Genomic DNA, 27,199 nt, shown 5'->3' on the forward strand with positions numbered 1-27,199 from the left:
TCATATGGAACATTTCTGGGATCTTTTATTTCAGCTAATGAAACATGAGACCAACTGTTTACATGTTGTGTTTATATTTTGGTTCCATGTACATATGATTTCCTATTTTCTATACATAGAATATATAGAAAATCCATATGAATAAAACACAATGATCAGCATGGTGTCAGTTTGGGCTTCGTTAATGACCATATTATAAGAGCACGCACCAATTCAGCGTATTAATTCATCTCAGTACCATTATGAATTACTAGATGGCGACAATAGACCATCCATTTGCGCTGGTCTCACTCTCATATAGGTATCGTCACTACACAGGTAGGCTACGTAGAGTTGGGCCACTAAACTACAGGTTTGTCTGCGAGTATCTGTCCTGTGTCTATGGTTCAGCGTCATATTGTCTGTACTTTTCTCAAAAGTCACTGTACTGTTCCAGTTCGATAGTACTTTCTTCCACAAGGGCCACAATGTCATATTTCTACTCACAAATAACATGACATCGTATAAAGATTTCAATCCACACTATGGTTATTGCAGGTTTATGAAAACAGATTTTCAATTAGTCAATCCCCTTCCATTCCCCTTGAAATTTACGCGACTCCTTCGCTGCCAGGCACGTGTTTACAGCACACGGTGTCTGATGGAACAATACAGTTTATGTCTGGGGTGTGGCTGGGAGAAAGACACGCCCGTTAAAGTTGGTTCCATGCAGAGAAAAATAAGGTGTACGAAGATTGGAGCTGCAGCAGAGGAGGCAACATGAAACTATAATCACATCACACACATAGCCAGTCTACATTACCAGAAAGATAATCATTACTACTTGTATTATTTTCACTATTCAACAGAGAAGTCTAAAACTCCAGCTTGTAATTCAGCACACTGTGTTCCCATGATGTCATACCTGTGGATTCTCCTGCTGGGCAGTTTAGTGATTGGAGCCAAGACACAAGGTAAGAACTTTTACATCCACTAATGTACTTTGGTAAGCACTTTTACAACTCATCTTATGGTGCTTTATGTTTCTGTTTCTACTTAGACAAGTTAGTCAAGTACTCACACCTTTTACACCCACTACTTCTATGACATACATCCTCAATCATTTTCTGTCTATCTCTACCTGAGGCTGATATGCAGAACAAAAATAATGTTGATAAACCTGCTCTGATTTATCATTATAAATACACACAGTAGGCTATGTGCCAGATAGCATCATTTATTTAGCCTGATATGATGTTGGTGTGTAGATATGCATTATACTGTATGTATATAAGGGAAAGGGGACACCTGAATGCATTCAACTGAAATGTGTCTTCCGCTTTTAATGGACATCCACGTCCTCAGGCACGGGGAACAGTGGGTTAACTGCCTTGCTCAGGGGCAGAACGGCACATTTTTACCTTGTCAGCTCGGGGATTCGATCCAACAACCTTTTGGTTACTGGCCCAACGCTCTATAGTTTTATAAGGTGTGGCCTACCGCGTGTACAGTATAGTCTTACTGCATGTATCTATAATGTGTGTACACTGGTAAAAATGTGTTTAATAAAGCATTTTGTGACAAATGCTGATGTAAAAAGGGCTTTATAAAATCCATTTAATTGAGTGTCCCATAGGGTGTGTCCTACTGGACATGTAGTCATGTGGGTTGTGGATAATGTGATCGATCCCTTTACTGTCTCTGTCTGTGTCAATGTTCTGTTCCTTTCTGCCTTTTTTTCTTTCTTCCTTTCTTTTTTCTTTCTCTCTACTCCTGTAGGGTGAGTCCATGCCAGCAGAATCTGAAGATATTTTTGGTATCTTAGATTGTTCTAGCAATTCTAACATGGAAACATTGGGAGGAAGGATATTTGAAATGCTTTTTACATTTGTATCACAAACCATTATTATTATTATTTTTATACATACCTCCTGTAAGACCCAATGATATGTGAACCGTACATGATACAGACAACATCTTGGAGCCATTATACTCCTTATAGTGTGCTCTAAAATATGGAGTTTCTTGATCTTGAAATACAATTTTTCACATTAATTTATTCAACATTAAACATATTAATATTAATATCTCAAAACGACCCTTTTTGATTTAGTTAATTTGAATACATATTGTTTGGAACAATATACTCTACAAGTACATCACATTTCCAGTGGGCTCTCTGCTAATTCTGAAGGTATGATACATTATATGAGCACCACCAACACAGTGAATGGGAAAATAGATTCAAAGGAAACTACCTCTCTGCCGCTGACTTGCTGAATGTGAAATCCTAAAGGAGTGCTGTGATTGGTTAATGACCTATAATCAGTGGTGCAAAGTATTTAAGTACAAATACTTTAAAGGACTACTTAAGTAGTTTTTTGGGGTATCTGTACTTTACTTTACTATTTATATTTTTTACAACTTTATACTTTTACTTCACTACATTCCTAAAGAAAATTCTGTGCTTTTTACTCAATGCATTTTCCGTGATACCCAAAATACTTGTTACATTTTGAATGCTAAGCAGGACAGAAAATGGCCCAATTTGCACACTTATCAAGGGAACATCCCTGGTCATCCCTACTGCCTCTGATCTGGCGGACTCACTAAACACAAATGCTTTGTTTTTAAATGGTGTCTGAATGTTTGAGTGTGACCCTGGCTGTCTGCAAATAACAAAAAAACAAGAAGATTGTGTCGTCTGGTTTGTTTAATATAAGTAATTTTACATTATTTGTACTTTTACTTTTACTTTTGATACTTAAGTATATTTAAAACAAAATACTTTTAGACTTTTACTCAAGTTGTATTTTACTGGGTGACTTTCACTTTTCCTTGAGTCATTTTCTATTATTAAGGTATCTTTACTTTAACTCAAGTATGAGAATGTAGTACTTTTCCCACCACTGCCTATAATGTACATTTCTCTGTATAAAATGGGTCATATCAATTAAAATAGCAGAGAGCCCACTCTGGAAATGTGATGTGTTTGAGGAGTATATTGTTATAAGCAAAATCAAATCATTAATATTCATATTTTTTATGTTGAATAAAAGAATGTGAAAATGTATATTTCAGAATCCAGATACACTCCATATTTGAGAGAACACCATAAGGAGTATAATGGCACCAAGATGTTGTCTGTACCATGTATAGTTCAAGGATCGTAGGGTCTTACAGGAGTCATGTATAGATCTAAAAGGGCCTAAAATGGCCACTTTTATCATGGTTGTCTAGAAAATGGTTTGTGATACAAATGTAAAAAGCATGTCAAACATCCTTCCTCCCAATTAAGTTTCTATGTGAGAATTGACAGAACAATCTGAGATACCAAACACGTGTCCATGTTCTGTCACCCTTCCTCTATTTCACACATTTTCTCTTTCTTCCCTCCACTCTCTCTTTTCTCTCTGTCTGTCTCCCTCTACCCCTGTACCCATATATCCTGTACTATCTCTTACCAGTAGGCCTGTGTGTTGTCCTTTGACCAATCTCTATTCCACAACTAGCAGGGCTACAGGCATCTGGCTTTAAGAATGATTGTGACCTGGTATTAATGTGATATAAGAGTTACTACAGTCTCATCTGGCCTAAGTCATGTTGGTTAATGTCGTGAAATAATAGTTTTTGTTTTCCACAGAGAGAGTCTGAGTCCTGGCTGCCACACCTCCCTCCCCTCAGGAGACTCTGATCTGAAGCCAGTTCATTAATGAAAACTTCACATTATACTGTGATCTCAGTGTGCCAACATATTGCTGGAACACAGCGTTACTGTATATCACACATGAGATATTGTATATCACACATGAGATGAGTTCTGGTCTTTCACAGTGTCATGGTGCTCTGGGCTCTGTTTGGGTGTAGGCTGGTTTGTGTGTAGATGATGAATGGGTTGTGTGTGTGTGTGTGTGTGTGTGTGTGTGTGTGTGTGTGTGTGTGTGTGTGTGTGTGTGTGTGTGTGTGTGTGTGTGTGTGTGTGTGTGTGTGTGTGTGTGTGTGTGTGTGTGTGTGTGTGTGTGTGTGTGTGTGTGTGTGTGTGTGTGTGTGTGTGTCAGTACTAAAGGGCTGGGCGCTGCCTCAGTAACCCAATCCAGCCCAGCTGCAGACTACACCCTACACTCAGAACCAGTCTCAGCCTCTCTCATTCCCCTAGGGTTATGTCTATGTGTGTGTGTGAGTGGGTGGGTGGGTGGGTGAGTGTGTAGGAGTGTGTGTGTATTATTGAGGGTGTGTATGGGTGTGTGTGTGTGAGAGAGAGAGATGATCCCCCACTGTATGTGTGTTTACACCTTTCAAATGCAAACACAGATTAAACAACACAAACAAATGCATACACACACAGCTCAGAGCCAGACCAGATGACTTAGTGGCCTTGCCCGAAATCTGTCTTGCCTACTACTTACGAAAACGACATACAGTCTACTAATCGTCCTGCATACTATTAGAACATACTGTTTAGTAAAAAACAAATTCAGTAAGAAACAAATAACAGCATACTAGGCTCATCCTACTGAGAATGTGACATCTAATGCACAATTATGTTGTTTCCTGCCATTCGTTCATTTTGCTACATTCCGTCCCGTTCTTTGATTATCAGTTGTTGTCAAACACACATGGGTCTGAAAAGACGATTCTCTTCCTCAATAGTGTGCAGAGAATTCTACTAGATGAGAGGCTGAAATTAGTATGACATCATTGCATTTATATCATACTCAATTTTTAAAAATTACATCCTATAAACATTCTATTTTCGCATTCCCAAAATGGCTAATATTTAGAACGCAAGTACAGGTATTTGGACATGGCCTTACACCCAGCTCAGAGCCAGACCAGGTCTACATGTAGAGACAGGAGCAGCAGTATATGTTCTAGATCAGTGGTTCCGTAGAATGTTCTAGATCAGTGTGAGGGTGTTGGTGAATGGAAAAAATGCAGAGTCAGGCGCAGGACACAAATATGAGTAATAGTCCAAAATTTACTCAGCATATAAGTTAAGTTCCAACAAGGAAAAAACACAATAATCCAGAGCACGAACAACACGAACCCACATGACCAACAATAACGCACAAAACAGAGAGGGAAGTCAGAGGGTTAAATAAGGAACATAATTAATGGAATGGAAACCAGGTGTGTATGATAAAGACAAAACAAATCGAAAATGAAACATGGATCGGTGGTGACTAGAAAGCCGGTGGCGTTGACCGCCGAACGCCGCCCGAACAAGGAGAGGGACCAACTTCGGCCGAAGTCGTGACAGTACCCCCCCTTGACGACACCGGCCTCGGGGACGACCCGGAGGACGAGGCGCAGGGCGATCTGGATGGAGGCGGTGAAATTCCTGCTGTAATGGTGGATCCAGGATGTCCTCCACCGGCACCCAGCATCTCTCCTCCGGACCGTACCCCTCCCACTCCACGAGGTACTGAAGGCCTCTCGCCCGACGTCTTGAGTCCATGATGGCTCGCACAGTATACGCCGGGGCCCCCTCGATGTCCAGAGGGGTCGGAGGAACCTCCCGCACCTCAGACTGCTGGAGCGGACCAGCCACCACCGGCCTGATGAGAGACACATGGAACGAGGGGTTAATACGGTAATCAGGGGGGAGTTGTAACCTATAACAAACCTCGTTCAATCTCCTCAGGACTTTAAATGGCCCCACAAACCGCGGACCCAGCTTCCGGCAGGGCAGGCGAAGGGACAGGTTTCGGGTCGAGAGCCAGACATACACCGGGGTCTCACTGCGGTGGCGGTCAGCACTCGCCTTCTGCCGCCTGATGGCCCATCGTAGACCCACATGAGCAGCGTCCCATGTCGCCTCCGAGTGCCGAAACCATTCATCCACCGCAGGAGCCTCGATCTGGCTCTGATGCCAAGGTGCCAGGACCGGCTGATAACCTAGCACACACTGGAAAGGGGATAGGTTAGTGAAAGAGTGGCGAAGGGAGTTTTGGGCCATCTCCGCCCAGGGGATGAAGACCGACCACTCCCCCGGCCGGTCCTGGCAATATGACCGCAGAAACCTACCCACATCCTGGTTGGCACCATACCACCGGTGCCACCAGGCAAGAAGCTTGAATTATGGGAGAGGGAACCGCGGACCGCTCCTCCGTGTCATACATCCGGGACAGTGCGTCTGCCTTAACGTCCTGGGAACCTGGTCTGTAGGATAGAGTGAAAACAAAGCGGGTGAAAAACATGGCCCACCTCGCCTGGCGAGGGTTCAGTCTCCTAGCTGCCCGAATGTACTCCAGATTGCGGTGGTCAGTCCAAATGAGGAAAGGGTGTTTAGCCCCCTCAAGCCAATGTCTCCACGCCTTCAGAGCCCTGACAACAGCCAACAGCCCGGTCCCCCACATCATAGTCTCGCTCCGCCGGGCTGAGCCTCTTCGAAAAGAAAGTGCAGGGGCGGAGCTTTAGTTGTGTAGCCGAGCGCTGAGACAGCACAGCCCCTATCCCAGCCTCGGACGCATCCACCTCAACTATGAATGCTAAGGAGGGATCAGGATGAGCCAGCACGGGAGCCGAGGTAAACAGAGCCTTCAGTTGACTAAAAGCCCTGTCCGCCTCAGCTGACCACTGCAGTCGCACCGGTCCCCCCTTCAGCAAGGAGGTAATGGGAGCCGCTACCTGACCGAAACCCCGGATAAACCTCCGGTAGTAGTTGGCAAACCCTAAGAACCGCTGCACCTCCTTAACCGTGGTTGGGGTCGGCCAGTTACGCACGGCTGAAATGCGGTCATACTCCATCTCCACCCCTGACGCGGAAAAGCAGTACCCTAGGAAGGAAATGGACTGTCGGAAGAACAGACATTTCTCAGCCTTGATGTACAGGTCATGCTCCAACAGTCGACCAAGCACCTTGCGCACCAGAGACACATGCTCGGCGCGTGTAGTGGAGTATATTAGAATGTCATCTATATACACCCCTACACCCTGCCCGTGCAGGTCTCTGAAAATCTCGTCTACAAAGGATTGGAAGACTGATGGAGAATTCATTAACCCGTACGGCATGACGAGATACTCATAGTGCCCAGATGTAGTGCTAAATGCCGTCTTCCACTCATCCCCCGCCTTGATACGCACCAGGTTGTAAGCGCTCCTGAGGTCATTGCGCCCCGTGCAATGACTCTGTCATACTGGCTATGAGAGGTAGTGGGTAACTTTATTTTACCGTGATCTGATTCAAACCTCGATAGTCAATACACGGGCGCAAACCTCCATCCTTCTTCACAAAAAAGAAACTCGAGGAGACAGGTGAAATGGAAGGCCGAATGTATCCCTGTCCCAGAGATTCGGTGACATATGTTTCCATAGCCGCCGTCTCCTCCTGTGACAGAGGATACACGTGACTCCTGGGGAGTGCAGCGTCTACCAGGAGATTTATCGCACAATCTCCCTGTCGATGGGGTGGTAATTGAGTCGCCTTCTTTTTACAGAAGGCGAGTGCCAAATTGGCATATTCGGGGGGAATGTGCATGGTGGATACCTGGTTTGGACTCTCCACCGTAGTGGCACCTAAGGAAACACCTACACACCTCCCTGAGCACTGACGAGACCATCCCTTGAGAGTCCTCTGTTGCCACGAAATAGTGGGATCATGAGAGGCCAACCAGGGAAGGCCCAACACAACAGGAAACGCAGGAGAGTCGATCAGAAAGAGACAAATTCTCTCCTCATGATTCTCCTGCGTTATCATACGGAGTGGAGCTGTGACCTCCCTGATTAGCCCTGACCCCAAAGGACGACTATCTAAGGCATTTACAGGGAAGGCGACATCAACAGGAACAATAGGGATCCCTAAACTAAGTGCAAAGGTACGGTCAATAAAGTTCCCAGCTGCGCCTGTATCTACTAGCGCCTTATGCTGGGAATGCTGGGAAAACTCAGGAAATGCTATATACAACCACATGTGTGCAACAGGGAGCTCTGGGTGAGGTGTGTGCATGCTCACCTGAGATGTTCCACCAGTGCTCCGCCTGCCACCTCGATTACCTGGGGAACCTCCCCAGCACCGACCAACAGTCTGTCCTCTGCGGCCACAGGTGGTGTAGGGAATGGTCCCCCCTCCGGTCCCCCTCATAGCAGCACCTCCCAGCTCCATCGGAGTAGGATCAGAGGTGCTGGGGGATGGAACTGACGGACCCCGATCTGGACGTCCGCGGGAGGCCAACAGGTTATCCAGCCGGATGGATAGGTCCACCAGCTGGTCCAGGTTAAGGGTGGTGTCCCTTTAGGCTAACTCCCTACGAACATCCTCGCGTAAACTACACATGTAGTGGTCGATCAGGGCCCGCTCATTCCATCCTGTGCTGGCGGCCAGAGTTCTAAAGTCCAGAGCGAACTCTTGAGCGCTCCTCATCCACTGTCTTAAATGGAACAAGCGTTCCCCCGCCGCTCTCCCTTCAGGTGGATGATCGAAAACCGCCCGGAAGCGGCGGGTGAAATCTTCGTAGTTGTCCAACGTCGGGCCTTCTCTTCCCCAGATGGCGTTGGCCCAGACCAGTGCTTTTCCAGTCAGACAAGAGATGAGGGCGCTCACTCTCTCGCGTCCCGAGGGGGCCGGCTGGACAGCTGCCAGGTAGAGCTCCAGCTGGAGTAGGAACCCCTGGCACCCGGCAGCTGCTCCGTCATACGCTCCCGGGAGCGAGAGCCGAATCCCACTGGATCCTGATGAAGGAGGTGTGGACATCTGGGTCGGTTGTTGTGGGAGCTGGAGAGGTGCTGATGGGTTGACAGGAAAAACCCCTCTGCTGCTGAACACGCTCCTCCATTGGGAGAGGAGGGCTGGCTGTACCTGCTGACTCCATATTGGTGCGTTATTCTGTGAGGGTGTTGGTGAATGGAAAAAATGCAGAGTCAGGCGCAGGACACAAATATGAGTAATAGTCCAAAATTTACTCAACATATAAGTTAAGTTCCAACAAGGAAAAAACACAATAATCTAGAGCACTAACAACACGAACCCACATGACCAACAATAACGCACAAAACAGAGAGGGAAGTCAGAGGGTTAAATAAGGAACATAATTCATAGAATGGAAACCAGGTGTGTATGATAAAGACAAAACAAAACAAAAATGAAACATGGATCTGTGGTGACTAGAAAGCCGGTGACGTCGACCGCCAAACGCCGCCCGAACAAGGAAAGGGACCAACTTCGGCCGAAGTCGTGACAATCAGTGGTTCTCTGCTGTGAGCCACCTGGATTCTACTGTGACCCTCCAGATACTCAAAACAACTGGTACATCTGAAATGCCAGCCTATTCCCCATAGTGACCTATACTTTTGTCCATTGGGTTTTGTGTGGCCAAAAGCATTTATTCCACAGGGCCAGCTGAAACAGGGAAAACAACAACAGGGTCCCTCCACGCCACCACACAATAGAAATACCTGAGAACACAATGTTCTAACTAACTGGAACATATCACCTGTCAACCACCTCACATTGTACTGACTACCTGCTGTTACCAGAGAGGGCAAGGTTACCCACGCATACAGGCATGCAGGCACATACACACACACACGCACACGCACGCACACGCACACGCACACACGCGCACGCACACACACACACACACACACACGCACACGCACGCACGCACGCACGCACGCACGCACGCACGCACGCACACACACACACACACACACACACACACACACACACACACACACACACACACACACACACACACACACACACACATACACTTACTCATTAACCATCACTCAAAGCGTAGTGTACTGTACAGTATAGATTCCCTGACATTATAAGCGTCCCAGTGTTTGAAAATGTTTCAGGTTTTTAGCATTATGCCCGGGCTGCGCTGCGTGTGTGAAATGGTGCCCATGTTTTGTATTCTCTTTAGGTTCCTATGGGAATGATATGCCTAATCATTCCTGTACAGTACATGACATAATATTATATTACATTACAGTTTATGTTACAGTATGTTACAGTATGTTGCTGAATGTCAGAGTCGGAGCTGTCCATGTCGTGATTTTCTCTTTTCTGTAGTAAAACTTTCCTTGAGTTGCAGTTTGCCCTGTTTTTATTATAGCACTGTGTGTAAGGGAGTTTAAGTGTGTGTTTGTGTGGGGTATGCGGGCCTCATCTATCGTTCCAATTGATGAGGCCCAGCCCTCGCGCTGTAATGTTGCGGAACTCCCAAATATGAACATTATGTTCTCTCCCCTCCCTTCTGTTCCAAACTTCCTGTTATCACACACATGTAATATAGGGGAGAAGCTGTCTCTATTTAAGATATACACACACACACACACACACACACACACACACACACACACACACACACACACACACACACACACACACACACACACACACACACACACACACACACACACACACACACACACACACACACACACACACACACACACACACACACACACACAGAACATATCATAGAAGGAAGGCTGCGTCTCTGGCATGTCATATATACACACACATGGGACTAGGGGAAAGGCATTGGCACTGCGTCAGTCTCAGGATAGGTTCTCTCATGTCATACAGCTTTAGAAAATGTCTAATATCACATGAGACCAACAACACATTGTATCATTTTTTGTGGTTCCCCCACACACACGTATGTACAGTATGTTTAAGGTACAGTAGTCTTTCGTTTCCTGCCGAAACTCTCACATACAGTACAGTACACACATAAGATGACAAGCCAGTCTGTCTGCCTTGGTCATTGTTGATGTTGGATTGTGTTTGACTATTGATTCTGTTCTCTAGAACAGGGAAGGGCAACTCCAGTCTCTGAGGGCTGCAGAGTGTGCAGGCTTTTGTTCCAACCCAGCTTGAACACCTTCAACTGATCAGCTATTCAGTGTGACCAGTTGAATCAGGAGGTGGATCAGAAGCAGGACTTGAACAAAAGTCTGCATACACTGTGTCCCTCCTGAACCAGCTGGCCATGCCTGGTTTAGAGAAATAAGAGGGTTGAAGTGAGAAGGTTGTCTGCTGTTTCGCTGTTACACTCTCTGGCACATTGCTGCACCTTACATACAATAGGGGAATGTCACAGCCCCCTCTGACTGCAACACACACACGCTCATTAGAGTAGACCTGTCATATTTATCTGTGATGTCATAAAATGTGATGATGTACACTGCTGCTGGCTAAAGGAAAAGTCTGTTCCTCTCTCCAGAAGACCCTGCTACTGAGCCAGAAGCGAAGGAACCAGAGGCAGAAGCAGCAGAGCCCGAGGCCCCTGCAGAAGAAGTAGCTGCCGAGGAGGCCCTGGTAGCTGAGGAGGCTCCGGCAGAAGAAGACGCTCCGGCAGAAGAAGAGGAGGAGGCTGCAGAGGAGGAGGTTCCGACAGTTGAGAAGGCTCTGGCAGAAGAAGACGCTCTGGCAGAAGAGGCTCCAGCCACAGAGGAAGAGGAGGCTCCGGCCACAGAGGAAAAGGTTCCGACAGTTGAGGAGGCTCCGGCCACAGAGGAAGAGGACACAGAAGTAGTAGACGAACCAGCAGTAGAAGCAGAGGCAGCCCCTGAAGCTGAGGCTGAACCAGGTGAGCCAGACACACACACAAACACACACACACATACACACACAGCAGGTCAAACACCCCATATGCCTACAGTACATTCATGATCTTTGCATATAAGTGTATAGGACCAGTTTCAATTCATTTAGCTCTATAGCTTTGGGTTTGAGTTCTTGGATCCGTTTGTCCTTACTTTTTCGAAAACTGAATTGGAGGGGATGGAGTTACAGGTGAAGTGGGTGGGGAGGGTCAAGTACAATTTAGTTGGCCTCCTGAGGAATCTGATCGACACAGAGTCAACAGCCAGCCACAGTAACATATTCTGACATTCTAGCCGATGAACTTCTCGTAGGACACTGTACAAGCTCTATTCTAGACAGACAGAAGACACAGAAGAATTTTAGAATGTGTGTTGGAATGCAAGGCTAGAGAAAGTGTTCTGAAAGCAGTCTTAAACTGTAAATCCAAACACTTTAACACTGTGATCGTGCAAGTGTGTAGACCTCAAGGCACTATCCTGTAACGCAGTGGTTCCCAAACTTTTTATAGTCCCATACCCCTTCAAACATTCAACCTCCAGCTGTGTACCTCTCCAGCACCAGGGTCAGCACACTCTCAAATGTTGTTTTTTGCCATCATTGTAAGCCTGCCACACACACACACACACACACACGATACGATACATTTATTAAACATAAGAATGAGTGTGAGTTTTTGTCACAACCCGGGTCGTGGGAAGTGACAAAGAGCTCTTATAGGACTAGGGTACAAATAATAATATAATAATAATCCATCATTTTGCTCTTTATTTAGCCATCTTACATATAGAACCTTATTTGTTCATCAAAAATTGTGAATAACTCACCACAGGTTAATGAGAAGGGTGTGCTAGAAAGGATGCACATAACTCTGCAATGTTGGGTTGTATTAGAGAGAGTCTCAGTTTAAATCATTTTCCACACTCAGTCTGTGCCTGTATTTACTTTTCAAGCTAGTGAGGGCCGAGAATCCACTCTCACATAGGTACGTGGTTGCAAAGGGCATCAGTGTCTTAACAGCGCGATTTGCTAAGGCAAGAAACTCTGAGTGCAGCCCTATCCAGGAATCTGGCAGTGACTTCTGATTAAATTCAATTTTCACAGAACCGCTTGTTGCAATTTCGATGAGGTTCTCTTGTTCAGATATCGGTAAGTGGACTGGAGGCAGGGCATGAAAAGGATAATGAATCCAGTTGTTTGTGTCATCCGTTTTGGGATTGTACTTGCGTAATTGTGCACCCAACTCACTCAGGTGCTTCGCTATATCACATTTGACATTGTCCGTAAGCTTGAGTTCATTTGCACGCAAAATATAATACGTTGATGGAAAGACCTGTGTGTTGTCCTTGTTAATGCAGACAGAAAAGAGGTTCAACTTTTTAATCATAGCCTCAATTTTGGTCCCGCACATTGAATATAGTTGCGGAGAGTTCCTGTAATCCTAGTTTCAGATCATTCAGGCGAGAAAAAACATCACCCAGATAGGCCAGTCGTGTAAGAAACTCGTCATCATGCAAGCGGTCAGACAAGTGAAAATTATGGTCAGTAAAGAAAACTTTAAGCTCGTGTCAATACTTTGCCCCTTGATAACCAGCGCATGTTGTAAAAGCGTTACATGGTCGCTGCCCATATCATTGCATAATGTAGAAAATACACGAGAGTTCAGGGGCCTTGCTTTAACCATTTTCACTGTAATGTCCAAAATGTCTTTCAAGCTGTCAAGGCATTCCCTTGGCAGCAAGAGCTTCTCGGTGGATGCTGCAGTGCACCCAAGTGGCGTCGGGAGCAACTGCTTGCACGCACGTTACCACTCCACTATATCTCCCTGTCATGGCTTTTACGCCATCAGTACAGATATCAACACATCTTAAACACCAAAGTCCATTTGATGTTACTAAGCTGTCCAGTACTTTAAAAATATCCTCTCATGTTGTCCTGGTTTCCAATGGTTTGCAGAAGAGGATGTCTTCCTGAATTGACCCCCCATAAACGTAACGGACATATACCAGGAGCTGTGCCAGGCCCGCCACGTCTGTTGACTCATCCACCTGTAACGCATATAATTCACTGGCTTGTATGTGAAGCAGTAATTGTTTCAAAACATCTCCTGCCATGTCACTGATGCGTTGTGAAACAGTGTTGTTTGATGAAGGCGTTGTCTGTATAGTTTTTTTGGCCTTTCCCCCCAGCATTGTCCCAGCCATATCCACGGCAGCAGGAAGAAATAAGTCCTCCACAGTAGCATGGGGATTGCCTGTCCTAGCCACTAGGTAGCTCACCATATAAGACACTTCTAGCCCCTTATTAATGGTATCTGTTGCATTTATACATGTCTTACTACTTTTATTTATTTATTTTTCTTTAAAAAAAAATCGGAATCACATTTTTATTTGGCGTACTCCCCGACGACATTGCCATTACCCCAGTCTGGGAATACCTGCTCTGACGGATTAAATTCAAATGAATCGGTACTGGGTTTACCCCTAACAACATACACACCCACACACCCCTCCCTCTCCACCCTGGCCTCAGACTAGATGTAACATGGTAAAAGTAAATCTGTGAAGCTCAAATTAGTCTGATATGTTATGTTTGTTATGGTTACATAAGACAAGACAAAGGTTCGAATAACATCACAGACAACTTTAGCATTGTAGCTCATTTGCAACTATTTACAAATATTTTACTGCTTTGCCACTACTTAGCATGTTAGCTAACCCTTCCCCTAACCCTAACCTTAACTCCTAACCATAACCTTAACCCTAATCTTAACCCCAGTCCCTAACCTTAACCCCTAACCTTAACCAGACACCTAGCCACCTAGCTAACGTTAGCTACAACAAATTGTAATTTGTAACGTATCAGACGAAATGGATGATAATCTATAGCGGCTGTGTAGTAGTGAGTGATACTGTTGGAAGAGAAGACGAAGGTAAAACACAACATCAACACATTCACACCCCTTATCCCTTAACCCTCACCTCTCACCTGACCATATTTACAGTTAGACATTGACATCTGGGTGGTGTTCATTTGGCCCCAAAAAAAACAAAACGTTTGAAATGGAAAAACTGAAATATAGCTTTCTTTGACAAGTTCAGGTAGTACCTGCTCCTTGTTAAAGAGTTTTCCCCCATTTGCTCCAACTGAACAAACAACTCTGGCCTCTCAGACAGTCATAAAGCAGCCTGAAGGTGCTGCTCATATTTCTCTGTGTTTATGTCTGTTTCTATGTGTCTGTTTTTTTTGCAGATGAACTAGATCTGTCTGAAGCTGTTGAACCAGGTAAGAAGGGTTTATTTACTTTGGTAAATCGGACTCTCAGTACCAAACATTTCCGCTTACTCCCCTACATTTACAAGACTGCAGTTTTCTGATGAACCAGTAAAGTTAGTATACTATAGAAGTAGAGACACAGTTTTACTGTGTTTGAGAAGCTCTGATGTCAGACTTGAGCTGGTTTTTATTCATTTCAGGTCTAGCTCACCTGCCACTGCTGCTCTTACAGTTAGGCCTACAACCCTGGAGTCACAGATATCACATGTCTATACAGTGTGCAATGCTACTTTAGTCCTGTAGTCCTTTATTCACCTCTCCTCCCTTTCCCCTGACAAAACCTGTCTCACCTCTCCTCCCTTTCCCCTGACAAAACCTGTCTCACCTCTCCCCAGTCCTTCCTTTTACAGAGGCGGAGCCTGAAACACCAGCAGAGAGCGAGCCCACGGAGGAGAAGACAGGTGCGAGTCTCAACGGCCTGTGTGACTAAGCACGTGTTTTTATGTGTGTGTTTCAGGGGGAAGGGCTTGTTTGGCTTTACACGCCACACTAAAGTTGACACCACATCGTTGATAAATGAAAACTCATTGTTTTATTGAACTGAAACAGGGGGAGATTTGGATCTGGAGGACGCTATAGCTGAGAATGAGGAAGACACACCCGCGGGTGGGAAGAGGCGCAGCGGGGGCTCAGTTGGTTAGTATCTTATACTGCTGCTAGTGGCTACAACACATGTGGTATGGAACTGGGCTAGAAGAGTTGGCTCCAGCACAGTATAGAACCAGACAAATGGCTGTTAACTGAAACTGACACTTGATATAATAATGTGAACATTTCTACATCATTACGCTGTGTCTGATTGATTACATTCTGATATACAGTTAGATATGGAGTCTCTGTGGATGAGTCAGAAAACAGCTTTTACAATATATTAACTGCTCAGGGCTCATTGTGGTCTATGACCAATAAAGTGACTAATATAGACTAATGAGTCACATTCAGGAGGTTTATCATGCTCCAACATGCATGAGAACCAGAGACAGAGAGGCCTTAGTGCCTTCAGGTGCTGCAGCTTACAGAGAGTTCCAGTCATTAATGACTCACATTCACTATGATCCATATGCAAATATACACTTGGTTAAGTACAGTACGTGTGTGTGAGTGTTTGCATGTAGATTTGTCTTTTCCGACCGGTTAAAGCAGAAACTCTATAGCAGTAAATACCTTCAGGGCATCAACTAGATTAGCGACTGGGTTTGAATAATGCCTCCCCCCTCTCTTTTTCCAGCCCATGCAGCAGAAGCAGAAGGTAAAGGCCTCGCTTCCCCTAATGATATATTATGTCAAAAATCGGGGGGGGGGGGGGGGGGTGCATGTGTGTGTGTTTTATTTGTGTGTGTGTTATGTGAATAATTGTCTGTTTCTTTGATTTGATTTCTTCTAATCAGGCACAGCTGAAACTCAAGGTGAGTCCTGCTCCCTCGCTCTCTGTCTCTCCACAGTGTGTGTTCTGGATGTTTCCATACTGTGGAATAGTATCTAGTTTCCATACTGTGGAATAGTTTCTAGTTTCCATACTGTGGAATAATTTCTAGTTTCCATACTGTGGAATAATTTCTAGTTTCCATACTGTGGAATAGTTTCTAGTTTCCATACTGTAACGTTTGTCGTAGTTGGAAGAAGGTGAGGACCAAAGCGCAGCGTGGTAAGTGTCCATATTCAATTTAATAACTGGACACTAAGAATACAAAAATAACAACGTGAATGATACAAAACGAAAACGAAACAGTCCCGTATGGTGAAAACACAGACACAGGAAAACAACCATAGAACAAAACATAGAAAAACAACAAAGAATGCCCACCCCAACTCACGCCCTGACCAAACTAAAATAAAGACATAACAAAGGAACTAAGGTCAGAACGTGACACATACTGTAGAATAGTTTCTAGTTTCCATACTGTAGAATAGTTTCTAGTTTCCATACTGTCTAGCTACTATAATTATAATATATGGAGAAGATAGTACATTTTACGTTTCCTCCCTTAACTTGTGGCAAGCTGTAACATATTGTGCTGCCAACTCTATCACCACATACCATTGCACCAAAAGTAAAGAAAGTGTTTGATTGTTGTTTGATTGTTGTGTGGGTGTTTTGTCCCATGATGTATATCTCTCTCTCTCTCTCTCCCTCTCTCTCTCTCTCTCTCTCTCTCTCTCTCTCTCTCTCTCTCTCTCTCTCTCTCTCTCTCTCTCTCTCTCTCACTCTCTCTCTCTCTCAATTTCAATTCAATTTAAGGGCTTTATTGGAATGGGAAACATATGTTAACATTGCCAAAGCAAGTGAAATAGACAATAAACAAAAGTGAAATAAACAAAAACATTTTTTTACAGTAAACATTACACTCACAAAAGTTCCAAAAGAATAAAGACATTTCAAATGTTATATTATGAGCAAATAGTTAAAGTACGAAAGGGAAAATAAATCAACATAAATATGGGTTGTATTTACAATGGTATTTGTTCTTCACTGGTTGCCCTTTTCTTGTGGCAACAGGTCACAAATCTTGCTGCTGTGATGGCTGTTGTGTTTTACCCAATAAATATGGGAGTTGATCAAAATTGGGTTTGTGGGTCTGTTTGTGATTGTGAACAGAGCCCCGGGACCAGCTTGCTGGGCCCAGGTCTGTCAGGGCCCAGGTCTGACAGGGCCCAGGTCTGACAGAATCTGTGCAGAAGATCTAGGTGCTGCTGTAGGCCCTCCTTGGTTAGTGACAGAATCTGTGCAGAAGATCTAGGTGCTGCTGTAGGCCCTCCTTGGTTAGTGACAGAATCTGTGCAGAAGATCTAGGTGCTGCTGTAGGCCCTCCTTGGTTAGTGACAGAAACACTAAATCATCCGCAAACAGTAGACATTTGACTTCAGATTCTAGTAGGGTGAGGCCGGGTGCTGCAGACTGTTCTAGTGCCCTCGCCAATTCGTTGATATACTGTATATGTTGAAGAGGCTGGGGCTTAAGCTGCATCCCTGTCTAATGTTGTATGTTTTTCCCCCAACACCACTTTCCATCAATTCGTATAGCAGACCCTCATACCCAATTGAGTCAAAAGCTTTTTTGAAATCAACAAAGCATGACTTTGTCTTTGTTTTGTTTTGTTTCTTTGTCAATTAGGGTGTGCAGGGCGAATACATGGTCTGTTTGTCACACCCTGACCATAGTTTATAAAGACAAAACAAAGGAAATAAAGGTCAGAACGTGACAGTACCCCCCCCCCCCCCCCCCCTCCCCAAAGGTGCGGACTCCGGCCGCAAAACCTGAACCTATAGGGGAGGGTCTGGCTGGGCGTCTGTCCGCGGTGATACTGTCACGCCCTGACCATAGTTTATAAAGACAAAACAAAGGAAATAAAGGTCAGAACGTGCCACTGTTGTACGGAAATTTGGGGGAAAAACAATTTGACATTTGCTCAGTACATTGTTTTCACTGAGGAAATGTATGAGTCTGCTGTTAATGATAATGCTGAAGATTTCCCAAGGTTGCTGTTGACGCATAGGTAGTTATTGGGGTCAAATTTGTCTCCATTTTTGTGGATTGGGGTGATCAGTCCTTGATTCCAAATATTGGGGAAGATGCTTGAACTGAGGATGATGTTACATAGTTTAAGTATAGACAATTGGAATTTGTGGTCTGTATCATTTCATTGAGGATACCATCAACACCACAGGCCTTTTTCAGTTGGAGGGTTTGTATTTTGTCTTGTAGTTCATTCAATGTAATTGGAGAATCCAGTGGGTTCTGGTAGTCTTTAATAGTTGATTTTAAGGTTTCTATTTTATCATGTATATGTTTGTTCTTTGTTATAGGGCCAAAAAATATTGGAGAAGTGGTTTACCCATACATGTCTGTTTTGGATAGATAACTCTTTGTGTTGTTGTTTGTTTAGTGTTTTCCAATTTTCCCAGAAGTGGTTAGAGTCTGTGGATTCTTCAATTACATTGAGCTGATTGCTGACGTGCTCTTCCTTCTTTTTCCGTAGTGTATTTCTGCATTGTTTTAGTGATTCACCATAGTGAAGGAGTAGGCTCAGGTTTTCTGGGTCTCTATGTTTTGGGTTTGATAGGTTTCTCAATTTCTTTCTTAGGTTTTTGCATTCTTCATCAAACCATTTGTCATTGTTGTTAATTTTCTAACTTGACATGTTTTTATTTGATAGGGAAGCTGAGAGGTCATATATACTGTTTAGGTGAAGTTTACACTTTCACTATTACAGTGAAATGTTTTGTCCAGGAAGTTGTCTTAAAGGGATTGAATTTGTTGTTGCCTGATTGTTTTTTGGTAGGTTTCCTCACTGCTTTCCTTCCCTCTATAGCATTTCTTAATATTATTCAGTTCCTTTGGCTTTGATGCAACATTATTGAGTATTGCTCTGTTCAAGTAGACTGTGATTTTGCTGTGATCTGACAGGGGTGTCAGTGGGCTGACTGTGAATGCTCTGAGAGACTCTGGGTTGAGGTCAGTGATAAAGTAGTCTACAGTACAGTCGTGGCCAAAAGTTTTGAGAATGACACAAATATACATTTTCACAAAGTTTGCTGCTTCAGTGTCTTTAGATATTTTTGCCAGATGTTACTATGGAATACTGAAGTATAATTACATGCATTTCATAAGTGTCAAAGGCTTTTATTGATAATTACATGAAGTTGATGCAAAGAGTCAATATTTGCAGTGTTGACCCTTCTTTTTCAAGACCTCTGCAATCCGCCCTGGCATCCTGTCAATTAACTTCTGGGCCACATCCTGACTGATGGCAGCCCATTTTTGCATAATCAATAATTGGAATTTGTGGGTTTTCGGTTTGTCCACCCGCCTCTTGAGGACTGACCACAAGTTCTCAATGGGATTAAGGTCTGGGGAGTTTCCTGGCCATGGACCCAAAATATCGATGTTTTGTTCTCCGAGCCACTCAGTTATCACTTTTGCCTTATGGCAAGGTGCTCCATCATGCTGGAAAAGGCATTGTTCGTCACCAAACTGTTCCTGAATGGTTGGGAGAACTTGCTCTCGGAGGATGTGTTGATACCATTCTTTATTCATGGCTGTGTTCTTAGGCAAAATTGTGAGTGAGCCCACTCCCTTGGCTGAGAAGCAACCCCACACATGACTGGTCTCAGGATGCTTTACTGTTGGCATGACACAGGACTGATGGTAGCGCTCACCTTGTCTTCTCTGGACAAGCTTTTTTCCGGATGCCCCAAACAATTGGAAAGGGGATTCATCAGAGAAAATGACTTTACCCCAGTCCTCAGCAGTCCAATCCCTGTACCTTTTGCAGAATATCAGTCTGTCCCTGATGTTTTTCCTGGAGAGAAGTGGCTTCTTTGCTGCCCTTCTTGACACCAGGCCATCCTCCAAAAGTCTTCGCCTCACTATGCGTGCAGATGCACTCACACCTGCCTGCTGCCATTCCTGAGCAAGCTCTGTACAGGTGGTGCCCCGATCTCGCAGCTGAATCAACTTTAGGAGACGATCCTGGCGCTTGCTGGACTTTCTTGGGCGCCCTGAAGCCTTCACAACAATTGAACCGCTCTCCTTGAAGTTCTTGATGATCCGATAAATGGTTGATTTAGGTGCAATCTTACTGGCAGCAATATCCTTGCCAGTGAAGCCCTTTTTGTGCAAAGCAATGATGACGGCACGTGTTTCCTTGCAGGTAACCATGTTTGACAGAGGAAGAACAATGATTCCAAGCACCACCCTCCTTTTGAAGCTTCCAGTCTGTTATTCGAACTCAATCAGCATGACAGAGTGATCTCCAGCCTTGTCCTCGTCAACACTCACACCTGTGTTAACGAGAGAATCACTGACATGATATCAGCTGGTCCTTTTGTGGCAGGGCTGAAATGCAATGGAAATGTTTTTTGGGGATTCAGCTCATTTGCATGGCAACGAGGGACTTTGCAATTAATTGCAATTCATCTGATCACTCAAACTGAGGCAGCAGACTTTGTGAAAATTTATATTTGTGTCATTCTCAAAACCTTTGGCCACGACTGTACTACTCCCAAGAGATGAGATATAGGTGTACCTACCGTAGGAGTCCCCTCGAAGCCTACCATTGACTATGTACATACCCAGCGTCCGACAGAGCTGCAGGAGTTGTGACCCTTTATTGTTGGTTATGTGGTCGTAGTTGTGCCTAGGGGGGCATATGGGGGGGGAATGCTGTCACCTGCAGGCAGGTATTTGTCCCTTGTGTGTTTAGGGTGTCAGGTTCTTGTTCAGTTCTGGCATTTCGGTCACCACAGACTAGTACATGTCCCTGGGCCTGAAAATGATTGACTTCCCCCTCCAGGATGGAGAAGCTGTCTTCATTAAAGTATGAGGATTCTAGTTGGGGGATATAGGTAGCACACAGGAGGACATTTTTCTCTGTTGAGATCATTTCCTTTTGAATTTGTAAAATGTTCCTGTTTTGATTAATTTAATTGAGTGAGTTAGTTCTGCTCTATACCAAATTAGCATACCCCCTGAGTCCCTTCCCTGTTTCACACCTGGTAGTTTGGTGGCTGGGACTACCAGCTCTTGTAACCTAGAGGGCAACCAGTTGGTCCATCTCCTCTATACCATATTTCTTGTAGGATGACAATGTCTGTATTTCTGATATTCCAGGATGAGATAGTGAAGGCTTTGTGTCCCATAAAGTGTCCAATGTTGCTAGTCGTGTGGTTTGGCCTCAGACCATTGGCTTGGTCTAGTGCTCTCTCTCTCTCTCTCTCTCTCTCTCTCTCTCTCTCTCTCTCTCTCTCTCTCTCTCTCTCTCTCTCTCTCTCTCTCTCTCTCTCTCTCTCTCTCTCTCTCTCTCTCTCTCTCTCTCTCTCTCTCTCTCTCTCTCTCTCTCTCTCTCTGTCTGTATTACAGGGTGGTGACTGATACAGCTCCAGGTTCTATATGAACCCTAGTATTAAAAGTCCAATAGAACAGAGGCAGTTTTCCCACTTAATGATTAAGCTATTTTCATCCATACACAGATACAAGCCATGTAGGTCTACACACAACACATTAAACCTGAAAGTACACTACAGTGCAGTTTTTGTTGCTGCCCCTTCACATCAAACATAATATGAAAATTAATAAATGACTCATATAAATAAAAACATTGGATAAATAAACATATTTTTATGTGTGTACACTTTTAGAAAAAAGGGTTCCAACAGGGTTCTTCAGCTGTCACCATAAGATAACCCTTTTTGGTTCCAGTTAGAACTCTTCTGGGGTCCAGGTAGAACCCTCTGGGAAACATGGGGTATGTCTTCTATGTGGTTGGTTGGTATTTACTTGACAGTGGTATTCATTCAGTCATCTAGAGGTTGGTATTTACTTGACAGTGGTATTCATTCAGTCATCTAGAGGTTGGTTGGTATTTACTTGACAGTGGTATTCATTCAGTCATCTAGAGGTTGGTTGGTATTTACTTGACAGTGGTATTCATTCAGTCATCTAGAGGTTGGTATTTACTTGACAGTGGTATTCATTCAGTCATCTAGAGGTTGGTTGGTATTTACTTGACAGTGGTATTCATTCAGTCATCTAGAGGTTGGTTTGCAGGTGCATTGGGAGATTCAAAAGAAAATAAACTTCCTCACAGCTTACTCTCAAAGTATCCCTTGTTTATTGCACTAATGTATTGGGGAAAGTGAAAAAGGGAAGTGTGAGGGAGGGAGGGGGGACGGGTTCTATTCATTTGAACTATGGTTGTTATTTCTTGTATGTAGTGACTCGGTTGTGATAGTATTCTGTCGTGTTACATTGTCTTATGTGGAAGTCAGATTGACGCGGTGACAGAGTTAACAGCTGTTGACATAGTGAGTTATTAGCCATATCTGCTGACAGTTGTGTGGAAGGTAACGCATTATAATTATTGGATGTATGTTTCAGAATAATCTCTGCTGTATCTGGTGTTACAGACACACACCTCACACACACTCGTCACACACACTCAGCACATTTCATAGGGAACGCCACTGCTCTGGACACAAGCAGAGCCCAACAGTGTATATACATATGGTTATGGATGCAACAGCATCACACTGCATCTTTGTTTGCGAAGTACAGTATTGCTTATCTTCTGTGAAAATACTGTATATAACCACCTAATAGAACCTTTCAACAAGCTGCATTATAAGCAGTGTTATAACCACTGTTGTCTCTATAGGGTCTAGCTCTGGCTCGGTGGTGGGCATTCTGTGTGCTATCGGCGTGGCGATCGTTGGAGCTGCCACCGGATACTTCACCTATCACAAGAAGAAGCTCTGTTTCAAGAACAGTGGAGGTGAGATACCATCAACCACATACTGTCTGCTGCTGTAGCTGGCTCGTTCCACGGAAAGAGTACCTTTTGCGTCCCTTTGACATTTTAAGTAAAATTGTGCAGCAATATTTATTCAATGAAGAGCCCTTTAATATAGACCACATGGAAAATTCAATAAATCCGATTTTCTATATGAATAAAGACTTGCCTAAGTGCCAAAATTAATCATTTTAACATATCCCTCTGTGACTTCTAGAAAGATTTTAATCCACTGAATCCCAACATTTCTCAATGTTTTCACCAGTATTGTAAAGCCCTGGTAATGTTTTTGCTTTGACAGAGTCATTTCTGAAGATGATTATTTATGTCATGTGATTAGTGATTCATTTAATAGTCAGATTATTCTATCCCTCATTTTAAGGTCTGCCCTGTGACATGAACTGAACTCTCTTTTTAATATGGTGAAACTATTCATAATTATTATGTATTTTTTACATCTAATAGTCAAATCATAGTGTAAAAGCACTCTTTTTGGCCATGTGGTGGAAAACTGAACGGGTCGAGCATAACACGTCAACTCAGTTACCCATAGATAGACAGGCTAGAAATGTTTGAACTATTCAGACCTGGACTCAATAAGAATCATAGTGTAAAAGCGATAGCCAACAACCACATAGCTGATGTTTTGTTGATGTTGGTGGTGGAACTGCATTGGAGCTGTCAAATTGGTGAGCAGCTGCTTTTGTGATCATAGTCTCGAAGCCACACCCACCCAATGGCATTAGAAGTTCAGAACGAGAAAGTGTAGGCTACATATAAATAATGACGCTCAAATTCAAAATCACTAAACAAAATAATTAGGATTTCTTTCAGCCTTCCAGTGTTCGAACTTGTAAACAAGGCTGCATGGCATTTCTCTTAATGCGAATTCGTGCAGCCAATAGAAGTGTCCGCCTTAGGTATAATGCCGGGATCCGCTTGTGGATTTGACAGCGCTAACACAGTTCCACCTCCAACACCGTCAAAATATCAGCTATGAGGATTTCGGCTGAAGCAGATCTGATCGAATCGGCCCTAAAAATGTTGGTGAGCTTGAATTCAATTGCCCCTCCCTGTTGCACACAACCAGCTTCCTTTCCCCCTGTCATAAAAAGGGATTATGGCTGATTTAAGATGAAATTGTCAACCCTGTTATTTTAATTGGCACTTTATAGGCACTTACTATCTTCTTTTTTAAATTTAACCTCTTGAGATGGGAAAAAAAAAATTCTCACCAAGATACACTACCTAATGACACAGCTACATTGAGAGAAAGAGAGAGAGGGAGAGAGAGAAATAGTAATGAATTCCCTGTCTCTCCATCAGGGGATGTAGAGAGTGCCCGTAAGGAGGAGGCTGAGACCCAGTCGAATCCCCAAGGTACATAGTATCTTAATAAATCAAACACATCAACCACTAGTCTGCCGGTGTTGTGATTGTCCGTTGTTAACCCAGCGTGTCCTTTTCTGGTTGCAGTTCTCAGCAACTTGCTGACTAAATCCTCCTAGATCGTCTGAGATTCCAATGGAGAAGAACCAGGACCAGCAGTTTACCATAACACATACGCACACACACACATGCACACGTGTGTACACACTCATACACAGATCCATCCCAATCTTTAGGCCTTAAACTGATTATAGTTGTAAAACTGTGAGATAGTGGTTTGGAGGTTATGAACGTTCAGCACCACGTTAGAGTGAAACCAATCAGTAGTATCTCAGTGTCTTCTAAAGATCACATTTGTAATCTGTTAAAAATGAGGTGATATTTTCTGTCCACTTAACAGCACCGAGACAATGTAGGCCTATTTCTCTGTATACAAGTACTGGGAAGTTCACCTGGGTACCTGTCATTTTAGCTAACATTCCACTCCTTGCCACTCCTGTCATTTGCCAAAGAGACTGGCTTATCGACGTTCCTAAAGCTCAAAATGCAAACCGGATTTACAATTACATTGTGGTTGGAGGATAACTGTGACGGTTATCGAATCAGGATCAAATCCTCTGATCTTCTCAAGCTCATAATGATAGAATGTTCATATTTGAAGATTGCCGAAAGACAATGAATACAAGGAGTGGCATGTAATTGGCTGAACAGCAACCAGGCTACAGTTCCCAGATTATTTTGGATAAAATGGACCCTCCTTTATTTGAAATGTTAACGTTGTTTGGTTCTTTACAAGGATTTAGGGTTTGATTTAATCCGTAGTGCTGAAGATCCATGATATAATGCTGATCTTCAGTGCTACAGATTGAATCAAGCCCTTACTGTGTGTGCTGTAGCCAACTCTTCTAGCCTGGTTTCATACTGTAGCCAACTCTTCTAGCCTGGTTTCATACTGTAGCCAACTCTTCTAGCCTGGTTTCATACTGTAGCTAACTCTTCTAGCCTGATTGTCAAGCCATACCTGTTTTGGGTGACAATGAAGGAACTCAGAGAGGAGTTGGCCAAAGCACCAAAAGACTGGAACACCAGGCTAGTAGTGTTGTTCTGTGAAAGCTGGTTAGAGGAAGCTATGTGAGAGCTGGTACGAGGACAGAAGATATCACCCCTGTTGTGTGTTTGCTGGGTATTTGAGGGGCTTGGGGACCTTGTCTAAAATACAACAACGTATGAGAACATTTAGCTCTATTGAAATGTTCAAATAGTATGTGTTACAATATAATGCTGTACTACTCTGTAAGTGCCTTACATTAGATGCCTCACCTGGGAAGCCTTTTTATGATTCTATCTCACTACTAAGGCCAGTCTGAAATGGCTCCCTATTCCCTCTATAGTGGAATACTTTTGAAGCCCTGCTATAAAGGGAATAGGGAGCCATTTCAGACACAGCTCTAGACTCAGGCACGGGTCTCCAACTGCCCACCCAGCAGCTATCCAGGATCAGAGTTGGAGAACCCAGTGCCTGCTTAACGCTACAGGGTCCACCCAAACAGTACTGTGCTGGCCAGCATATTTTTTTTTCACATTATTCTTTCCAACATGGGTCCAGCAACTATGGGAGATGTGTAACTGGGCAAGCCCAGTACAGCTTGGTTTGGCGCAGTAGTGTGAAAAGGGTATACGACTGTATGCAGTATAACCCTGGGCAGGAGTCAGCCTGGGAGGAGCTCACCACTGAACACACAGTAAGAATGTTCCAGTTCACAGTGAAAGACTGTGAGACTCTTGGAGAAGCAATTTCTAATTAGCCTGGTCCCATGATCTGTATGTGCTTTAGCCAACTAACTACTCTGAATATCATTGTCTTGACAATACTTATTTTGGAGAATAACTTTCCTCTCCAAAAGAGTTCATGGTAAGTATAATGATGATACGGTGGTATACAGAGTACTCCACTCTTATATTTAATGAATCTGTCTTTGTTATCGTGTGTTTGAGAATTGTGTGATTTTAATCCTTTAGCACATATTTCTTTTTGAATTGTGTAAATAATGCTGGAGATAGAAATAAAGGAGCTGTTCAGGGGGAACTATGTGTCATGTGTCTGTTGTGTGTGATGGGCGTGACAAACAGTGTCTTGTGGCATGCAGGTGACCAGGGTTAAAACCCAGTCAGTAACATATGGATCAGTGCTGCTAGAGACACAGCTGCCTGTATAAATCAGACATGAAGACATGACCAGAACAGCTTGATATGCCAGGTATTCATCATCATAGGGCGGCCACACACACATACGCACACACACACAGAGACAGAGACAGAGAGAGAGAGCAGAGAGAGAGAGCAGAGAGAGAGAGCAGAGAGAGAGAGAGAGCAGTGTGTAGACTTGGTAGTGATCGATAGTGACAGGCCCATAAAGCAAGGCCTGGGGCGTCAGGTTCATTACTGCAGGTATATGTGGGAACCTGCTGGGAAATTCTTCTCAACACACGTATCATCATCATGGCATCCATAAACCATCACTAGCTAATTAGATCAGCAAGTAAGGGCTTGGTTTTGTTGAATATTTGATTGTAAGTTGAAAGGATTGCTTCACAAGAGACTATTAAACTTCAGTAGTTCAAAGCAAGAGAAGTGATAGTAATGAATATTG

The 27,199-nt window shown here is 43.9% G+C and overlaps 1 protein-coding gene across 1 annotated transcript; it reads left to right on the top strand.

Annotated features, from left to right (window-relative positions):
• Positions 1-729: 729 nt before the first annotated feature.
• LOC139546575 (uncharacterized) lies at positions 730-26,635 on the top strand. The gene is made up of 10 exons (XM_071355113.1): positions 730-953; positions 11,157-11,522; positions 14,789-14,821; positions 15,208-15,273; positions 15,422-15,508; positions 16,101-16,121; positions 16,261-16,278; positions 23,026-23,142; positions 24,487-24,540; positions 24,637-26,635. Exons 1-10 carry the CDS (start codon positions 893-895, stop codon positions 24,666-24,668), a joined length of 855 nt encoding a protein of 284 aa, XP_071211214.1. The 5' UTR covers positions 730-892; the 3' UTR covers positions 24,669-26,635.
• The last annotated feature ends 564 nt before the right edge of the window (positions 26,636-27,199 follow it).

This window comes from Salvelinus alpinus, chromosome 20, assembly GCF_045679555.1.
Source record: "Salvelinus alpinus chromosome 20, SLU_Salpinus.1, whole genome shotgun sequence".
NCBI classification, from domain to species: Eukaryota; Metazoa; Chordata; class Actinopteri; order Salmoniformes; family Salmonidae; genus Salvelinus; species Salvelinus alpinus.

Coding starts and splice junctions, on each gene's coding strand:
- LOC139546575 (XM_071355113.1), top strand. CDS start 893: ATGATGTCATACCTGTGGATTCTCCTGCTGGGCAGTTTAGTGATTGGA. Junction 954..11,156: donor GATTGGAGCCAAGACACAAG/GTAAGAACTTTT, acceptor TCCTCTCTCCAG/AAGACCCTGCTACTGAGCCA. Junction 11,523..14,788: donor TGAAGCTGAGGCTGAACCAG/GTGAGCCAGACA, acceptor TTTTTTTTGCAG/ATGAACTAGATCTGTCTGAA.